The 9,076-nt window shown below is 43.3% G+C and overlaps 1 protein-coding gene across 1 annotated transcript in view; it reads right to left on the bottom strand.

The window, feature by feature from the left end:
• Positions 1-1,902: 1,902 nt before the first annotated feature.
• The window catches only part of LOC139326535 (coagulation factor IX-like), a 14,467-nt gene continuing 7,293 nt past the window's right edge, over positions 1,903-9,076 (bottom strand). The window contains 6 exon segments of the mRNA XM_070956526.1: positions 1,903-2,167; positions 2,169-2,464; positions 3,609-3,723; positions 5,749-5,963; positions 7,415-7,543; positions 8,576-8,689. Coding sequence (XP_070812627.1) covers positions 1,919-2,167; positions 2,169-2,464; positions 3,609-3,723; positions 5,749-5,963; positions 7,415-7,543; positions 8,576-8,689 — 1,118 coding nt within the window. The 3' untranslated portion in view covers positions 1,903-1,918.

Raw genomic sequence — 9,076 nt, 5'->3', positions numbered from 1 at the left:
TGCTCCTGGGGGTGGAAAGGTGGTTAGGGAAGGGGATATGGCTGCCTTGGGGGTGGGAGAAAAGGGACCTTCTGTTTGTGTGTGTGTGTCTCTCTCTCCCTCCCTTCCTCCTCCTCTCTCTCTCTTGAGGCTGGGGAGGCCAAAAATGAGCCCATTTTTGGCCTCTTGGGGGCCTCTGTGCATCCCGTTGTTGGCCTCCTCGTCCTCCAGAAGGCAGGTGGGGTCTGGTGGGTAGGTGGGGGTGGAGTGGGCGGGGCAGCCCCATGGTCCTGTGTGGGCCTGATTAATGGCTTCGGCGGGCCATATCCAGCCACAGGCCATAGTTTGAGGACCCCTGCTCTAGAAAGAGTGCAGAGAAGAGCAACCAAGATAGTTAGGGGACTGGAGGCTAAAACATATGAAGAACGGTTAAAGGAACTGGGTATGTCTAGTCTAGTGAAGAGAAGAGAAGGACCAGGGGAGATAGGAGAGGCATCTTCCAATATTTGAGGGGCTGCCACAGAGAGGAGGGGGTCAGGCTGTTTTCCAAAGCCCCCCGAAGGCCAGACAAGGAATAATGGATGGAAACTGACCAAGGAGAGATTCAACCTAGAAATGAGGAGGAACTTTCTGATCGTGAGAACCATCAACCCATGGAACAGAAGTTGCCTTCGGAAGTTGTGGGAGCTTCATCGCTGGAAGTTTTCAAGAAGAGCCTGGACTACCATCTGTCAGAAATGGTGTAGGGTCTCCTGCTTGAGTGTGGGGGTTGGACTAGATAATCTTTCCAAGGTCCTTTCCAACTCTGTTCTGTACAATTGCTGGTTTTATTTTAGTCTTATCACAAAGCATTTGCACTGAGAGTTAATTTAGCCTAGTAAATGCATATGGCTGTTAATTTTCCCCGTGTGTTTTAAAATACTGTATTTAGCTCTGTTAATGACCTTGTGAAACACATTTTTTAAAAAAAAAAAATGGTAAGGAACTTAGGAAAAACCACCCAGCATTCTCGAATTTCAAACCTAGTGATCCAAATTAAGTGCCCATTGGATACTTAACCTCTGAAAATGTTGCTGTACTTTTCTTCTCTTAATCTTCATTTCTACACACTTTCCTAGTTGCTGAAAATCACGCTGCTCCTTGCAAGAATCCCCAAACAAGCCATTTTCAGCCCCTTTTCCCCTTGTATGTGAAACACCATTGAAATCACGGTACTACACTTTTAAAAGGAGGATATGCTCATGACGGTGAGATGGCCTGGATAACCGAAATTAGCCCACTGGGCTGTCGTGCCATGAATTTTCTTTGCTCATGCAAATAGCATTTCCCTTACAATTTTTTCTCTCTCTCTTTGTGACAGACAGGTTTCCAGCACTGGGCAAAGAGCCTGACTAATAGATCACCGAGATCCTTTCCAATTCTTTTATACAATTGTTCTATGATTTTTAATTCCCTAAATCTATGTCTGTGAAGCAGTTAACAGTTCTGTGTGGATAAAGGTAAAGGTAAAGCTTCCCCCTTTCACATATGTGCTAGTTGTTCCCGACTCTAGGGGGCACTGCTCATCTCCGTTTCAAAGCCGAAGAGCCAGCGCTGTCCGAAGACATCTCTGTGGTCATGTGGCTGGCATGTCTCAATGCCAAAGGCGCACGGAACGCTGTTCCCTTCCCACCAAAGGTGGTCCCTATTTTTCTACTTGCATTTTTTAAGTGCTTTCGAACTGCTAGGTTGGCAGAAGCTGGGACAAGGAACGGGAGCTCACCCTGTTACGCAGCACTGGGGATTCGAACCGCCGAACTGCTGATCTTTCGATCGACAAGCTCAGCATCTTAGCCACTGAGCCACCCTGTCCCACTCTGTGTGGGTACAGAACTGCTCCATAATTGTATGGTTTCTTGAGAAAGGAAGAGACACTCTAAAGGATCTTGGATTGATTCATTTATGTAGGCTTGGTGGTCTCTCTAATCCACTTAACGTATCTGGAAACGCGGGTGTAGATTCCATATTTATCCTTCTTGGCACATTGCTCCCCCCAGCTGGTGATCCCTGTCAGAAACCATACTTCTTCAATGTCCGTGGTATATGGACCACCGCTGTCCCCTTGGCAAGTATCCTTGGCTTCACTGGGGTGGCCTGCACAGAACATATTTGGCAAGATGGTATAGCTGCTGCTCCTCAGACAGGTCGGGTCGGTCAATGAACTGTATTTGCAGCACCTGAAGGATGCTCGCTTGGCGGCCTTGGTAAGCCAGTTTCCCCCATCCACTCACGGTGCCCTTCCCAAACTTAAGGAGGCTGTTGGTGAACTCTTTCTCCCCAATGCAAATGGGGATGACGTAGTGGTTGAACTCCAGAGGTGTGTCCAACTCAAGGAGGGCGATGTCATTGTGGTACTTGCTAGTGGTGTTGTATGTAGGGTGAGGGATGGCTCTCACCACGTTGCGGTATTGTTCGGTGTTGTCCACAATATAGATATTGTGTTCACCTGGAGGAGGAAGGAGAAAGAGGAAGGAGGAAGGGAACAAGAAAGGAAGGAAGGAGAAGGAGAAGGATATGGAGAAGGAGGAGGAGGAGGAGGAGGAGGAGGAGGAGGAGGAGGAGGAGGAGGAGGAGGAGGAGGAGGAGAAAGAAAAGAAGGAGAGGAGAAGAAGAGAAGGAAAAGAAAAAGAAGAAAAGAAGAAAAGAAGAAAAGAAAAAGAAGAAAAGAAGAGAAGAAAAGAAGAAAAAGAAGAGAAGAAGAAGAAGGAGAAGGAGAAGGAGAAGGAGAAGGAGAAGGAGAAGAAGAAGAAGAAGAAGAAGAAGAAGAAGAAGAAGAAGAAGAAGAAGAAGAAGAAGAAGAAGAAGAAGAAGAAGAAGAAGAAGAAGAAGAAATATAATATAATTAAAACAGGAAAGGCAAATCTCTTAACATGCTAAATGCTAAAATCTAAATAATATGATCAGGAACTTGAGGGGAATTCTGTATTGTTACCCCAAAATGCTTGAAAGAGAGGGATTTTTTTTTCCTCATATTTGTTGATGTTTAACTATGCCTATTTCTTCCTACACTGCAGCCTCTTGGATTTTGTCATAAACCAAGTCACTGCAACACTATATATTTACTTAAATGTGTACCGTATTTTTCGGAGTATAAGATGCACCTTTTTCCCCCCTAAAAGGGGGTGAAAATTTAGGTGCGTCTTATACACTGAATGTAGCCCCGCCCACCCACTGGCCCCCACCCTTTGGCCTCTGCCCTCCCAGCAGTTACCTCCTTGCAAGCAAACAGCAAGAAAAAAACAGCTCCTTTCAGCTTCAGCACAGCCTAATTAGCACAAGTTGATTGGATCGGCCTCCCGACTCTCAGCTGATTTGCTCTCAGCTGTTTTGCACAGGGCTCTGCTGCTTGCTGCAAGGAAGAAAATTGCTGGAGCAGATTTTTTTTTCCCCTTGTGCTAATCAAGCTATGCTGAAAACAAAAATGAAAGTAAAGCTGCTGTTTGCTGCAAGGAGGCAAAATGGCTCAGAGACAAAGGGAGATTTCTTTTTCTTCTTTTCCTCACCAAGAAAGGTAGGTGCCTCTTATACTCCAGTGCGTTTTATACTCCGAAAAATACAGTAGCTAGGAAAAGGGGTAGTTAGCGGATTACCTGCTACAATCCTTTTGGGCTGAAACTCAAGGCAATGAGCTGCTGTGACAATCCACTTTTCATTGACGATGGTGCCTCCACAGAATCCCTTCCCTTCGGAATTGAGCAAATAAACCTGGAATGGGGAGGGGGGGGGAGGGAAACATATCAAGTCAAGTACTGTTGGTTAAGAACAGAGCAACTCAATGGTTGAAAGGGAAAGCCAAAATCTTGGTGATGAAATTGAGGTGACCTCATGCCTCTCATGCCTGTGGTCTTCTGGAAAGCTTCTTGTGGAACATGATGGGAGATAGACAGGATCCCCAAACTATACTCGCTGATAGCCTGATCCTTTAGAAATCTGCATTTTGGGCAGCACAAATGAATACCTTAGCAGGTGACATCACCTAACTAACCTTGTCTAAGTTTGGAAGCTAAGCAGGGGCAGGCCTGGCTAATATTTGGATGCGAGGTTACCAGAACGTTCTGGAGCTGTAAGCTAGACCTAGGAAGTATCTCAGAAGAAAACTTCCATATTGTTGTTGTGATGTAGCTGTGTCCGTGAAGTCATCAGAAGTTGGCTTTGAAGTTGAGTTGGGATGAGTTGAGTGTGAAACTCGACTACAAGTAAACGTTGACTTCTAAGAATTCTATAAGGGCCTCCACATTGTTTTGAAGCCTTGTAGATAAATACCCAGGTTATTTTTGGCCATTCACAAAATATCAGCATTTCTGTGTTAGCAACAATAACCAGATTTCGGATGGATCTTAACCCATTAACCAAAGAGCTCCCTGTGTAGTACATGAAAGTCAAGGAAATTTTTTTATTACAGCATCATTTTTTTTTTTTTGTTCCAAGGAGGGTTATAAAATGCTATAAAATAGCTCAAGCCATGAATGAATGTGTTGCAGAAAGAACAAAGAGAACATAAGCTGTTCCCAATCCATCAGAATAGGGTTTATTATATTACAATGGGTAAATATTCTTAGAAACGGGTCGCCATTCCTTTAAAATAGCAATGTGAAGAGTTGCCTTTAGATGGCACCAAAGTGAAATTAACTGGGCAAAAAACGTAATTTGTGTCATTAACTCTCTTGCAAGATTCTGGTAGCATTTGCATAGGACTTTGGGACTATAAAGATAGGGTGTTGTTTTAATGCAATTTTTTTTTCCTGCCGTGTCCTTGAATTGAGTGATTGGAGGAAAAAAAGGGACACGGTTGCATTAATTAACCTGGTGCATTCATCCAGAGGAAATAATAAAATCACCGAGTGGCTGAAAGCAGAATAGAATAGAATAGAATAGAATAGAATAGAATAGAATAGAATAGAATAGAATAGAATAGAATAGAATAGAATAGAATAGAATAGAATAGAATAAGAAAGGAGAAGAAAAGAAAAGAGAATAGGAAGAGAAGAGAAGGGGAAGGAGAAGGAGAAGAGAAGCGAAGAGAAAAGAATAGAATAATGAATATGGAATGGAATGGAATGGAATGGAATAGAATAGAATAGAATAGAATAGAATAGAATAGAATAGAATAGAATAGAATAGAATAGAATTCTTTTTATTGGCCAAGTGTGATTGGACACACAAGGAATTTGTCTTTGGTGCATATGCTCTCAGTGTACATAAAGAAAAAATAAAATATATTCATCAAGAAGCATAAGATACAACACTTAATGATAGTCATAGGATACTAATAAGCAATCAAATCATACTAGGAAATAATAAAAACAATATAAGTTATAAAGATACAAGCAACATGGATATAGCCACAAGTGGGAAGAGATAGGTACTAGTAAGGATGATAAGAATAGTAATAGTCTTAGTAGTTAATTTGAGAGTATTGTGGGATTTAGTTGTTTAGCAGAGTGACGGCATGAGGGAAAAAACTGTCCTTGTGTCTTGTTGTTCTGGTGTGCAGAGCCCTAGCGCGTCATTTTGAGGGTAGACGAATAGAAGTAATTGTTCAATCTGGTTAGTTTGGGGGCAGAAAATTGGAAATTCCCAGGAAGAACCAAGAAAGGAAGGTGAAGATATCGAATGAAGCTGTAGAGGACCAAGTGAGGACTAACGATCACTCAATATCATTTCTCTGCAACGTCCCTGATGGAGAGCAGCAATTCTGGAACAATGGTGGAACAACTCTCAATGTCCTACCTGCCAAGGAACTTCTCCTTTCTTGCTTTCCATGCCGCCAACCACTCGTATATTGGTCGACAGATGAAAGGAAACCTGAGTGTGGTTGTAGCCTTCTTCCCAGTCCTCAGTCACATTGCTTGGGGAGATCCAGTGATCAAATGAGTTTGATGGATTGGAGCGAGTGAATTTACCTTGGGCTTCTGGAGCTTGGATCTTTCCACAGGGAAAGGGCACTGAAGAAGACACCGAAGGGGAGAAAAGCAGTTGGGAAATTGCCAGCCAGGCTGGAAGGAAGAGTCAAGCCAGGGATCTAGCTTGGAATCCTTGTGCAGCCAAAAGCAGCATAAGCCTGATCTTGCCTAAGACTCATGAAACCTTATCTGGTTATTCCCAAAGAAGGCAAGTAGTCTGGGAAGATTCTTGCAATACAGGCAGAAGTCCATAAACTTGCTGACTCAAGGAATTCATGGGAAATTGGTTGCTGAGACTGGGAAAAACTGGGATTCTGAAAACCTTCTTGTGAACCAAAGAGGGAGCAAGATCATCCGTTACATTCCAAGAGGATTTTCATAGATTGGTAAGGAGATCTGTTATGAATCTTAAAGAGTTCAACAACGCAAGTAAGTAAGAAAATAGCTACTCCAATGCTCAACAGTTGCTTATCTTTCATCTTCCACCCCACTGAAGGTCAGTTGGTTGCCTTCCACCTACTTTTTTGTTTCTCAGCCAACCTGTATTAGAGCGATCAAGGTCAGGCACGGATCTCTGATTGTTTGAGATTCAGAGGTAAATCTGTCAGATCCTAAAGAGGAAACCCAGTTCCAGCCTCAGAATACTGGCTTTCAGATTGAAAAAATAATTTCTCCTGTCCACCAAAGACAGTGGTGAAATCCAATTTTTTTTACTACCGGTTCTGTGGGCGTGGCTTGGTGGGGCGTGGTGTGGCTTGGTGGGCGTGGGCGTAGCAGGGGAAGGATACTGCAAAATCTCCATTCCCACCCCACTCCAGGGGAAGGATACTGAAAAATCCCCATTCCCTCCCCACTCCTGGGGGAAGGATATTGCAAAATCCCCATTCCCACCCCACTCCAGGGGGAGGATACTGCAAAATCCCCATTCCCTCCCCACTCCTGGGGGAAGGATATTGCAAAATCCCCATTCCCTCCCCACTCCTGGGGGAAGGATATTGCAAAATGTCCATTGCCTTTCCACTCTGGGGCCAGCCAGAGGTGTTATTTGCCGGTTCTCCAAACTACTCAAAATTTCCGCTACCGGTTCTCCGAACTGCCCAAAATTTCCGCTACTGGTTCTCCAGAACCTGTCAGAACCTGCTAGATTTCACCCCTGACCAAAGGGTAGAACCAAAAGGACATTGGAAACTTCCATTAGACTAGTGTTTCTCAACCTCAGCACCTTTAAGATGCTGGCTGGAGAATTCTGGAAGTTGATATCCAGAGATGCTGATGGGAATTCTGGGAGTTGAGGTTCAGAGATGCTGGCTGGGGAATTCTGGAAGTTGAAGTCCACAATCTTAAAGACCACCGAGAAATATCAGTTGGCCATGGCGAGAAACTAAATGTTGGATTAAAAACGCCTTTAGACTGATCCACCATGAAAATACTGTTCTGCGTAATTTTTGCATTTTTGGGGGAAATTTTGCACTGCTTTCCAACATTTGCCCTACCTGTTGGCTCACAGGTTTTCATGTCTTCCTTCAGCCTGTATCCCACGGAGCAGGAGCAAACTGCTCTTCCCACTTCGTTATCCTTGCAAAACTGTTTGCATCCTCCGTTTTTGGTTTTGCAGGTAGCATCTAAATGGGAAGAAATCAGATATTCTCCTGAAGTGCTTTGGAGCCATGATTTTCGTTCCTCTTACTTTCTACTATATACATTCCCCATTTTCCCCATCCTTTATTATCACTATCTTTGTCGTCCCTTTATTTTTAATTTTCTTCGTTTACAATATTTTGCACATTTGTCACCTTCTTCTCTCCATCGTTTATTCACATTTACTTTCCCTAATCTCGAGCCAATCATACCATTTAGTCCATACTTGATAATATTCTGTATCTTCCTTTTCTTTTATGTCTTTCGTTAATTTATCCATCTCCGCACAGTCCAGGATTTTCTTAATTATTTCTTCCTCTGTTGGGATCTTTTCACTTTTCCGGGACTGTGCGTAGACTATCCTTGCCGCTGTAATTATATGCAGAATCAAATATCAAATTTCTTTACTGTAAGTTCTGTTCAATATCCCCAGTAAAAACGTTTCAGGTTTCCAAATCCACATTATAGCCAATTATCTCTTCTATCCAACTTCTAATTTTAAACCAATTTTTTTTTTGCATTGGGACATGTCCACTAGAGATGATAATATGTTCTGGGGTCTTTTTTACATTTCCAACAATTTGGAGAATTGTTCGAAGACATTTTAGCAAGTTGTACTGGTGTGAAGTGCCTCAGGGTCACCTGCTCAGGAGCATTACACAGGTGACCCTGAGGACACAGATAAATCTCCAAGTGCTTCACCAACCCTCTAAAAGGATGCAAATGACCAGCTGTCTGCAAGGAATACAAATCCTTCCATTCCCCACTATCCTGTCAGAGCTGAAGAAGCTTCTTGGATGAGAAGCGAAATGTCTTCAAAGAAAAACCAGAAAGTCCAGTTGCCTCCTGAAAAAGCACCTTTGGGACAACCATGACCTTGGATGACCGAGAATCTCTACAGACACCTAAGTACTCATTTTAGGGCCTCAAATAGTTTTGCCGTTGGCTGAAAAGGAAAAGAGGGGGAAGCCTCCATTGAGCTATAATAAAAGGATAAGATGAATGTCTCAACGTACCGAGTTCACAGCTCTTTCCATCAAAGCCACCTGGACACCAACAGGTATAATCATTTGTGTCATCTTTGCAACGGCCTCCATTCTTGCAGGGGTTGGGGTCGCATTGATCTCCGTCTTTTGGAAGAGAGAACGGACAATGAACGCAGGGTGGCTGACTCCATTCTTATTTTATTTATCGCTTTACAGGATTCCTGCCCGTTAATCCATCAGACTGTCTGATCTCTTCCGACTGGAACGGGAATATTTTTATTTTGAACTAGGACAGGGTCTGCAACCTTAAACACTAAAAGAGCCATTTGGAACCATTTCCTACAGAAAAGAAGAGAGAGAGAGAGAGATACAGAGAGAGAGATACAGAGAGAGAAAGATAGATAGAGAGAGAGAGAGATACAGAGAGAGAGAAAGATACAGAGAGAGAGAGAGATACACAGAGAGAAAGAGGGAGATACAGAGAGAAAGATACAGAGAGAGAGAGAGAGATACACAGAGAGAGAGGTACAG

This window comes from Pituophis catenifer, unplaced genomic scaffold (genome assembly GCF_029215685.1).
Source record: "Pituophis catenifer annectens isolate HBS135680 unplaced genomic scaffold, rPitCat1.0.hap2 SCAF_50, whole genome shotgun sequence".
Taxonomy (NCBI): domain Eukaryota; kingdom Metazoa; phylum Chordata; class Lepidosauria; order Squamata; family Colubridae; genus Pituophis; species Pituophis catenifer.
Note: the sequence above shows the minus strand (reverse complement) of the source record. Positions and strands in the feature narration are given on the sequence as shown.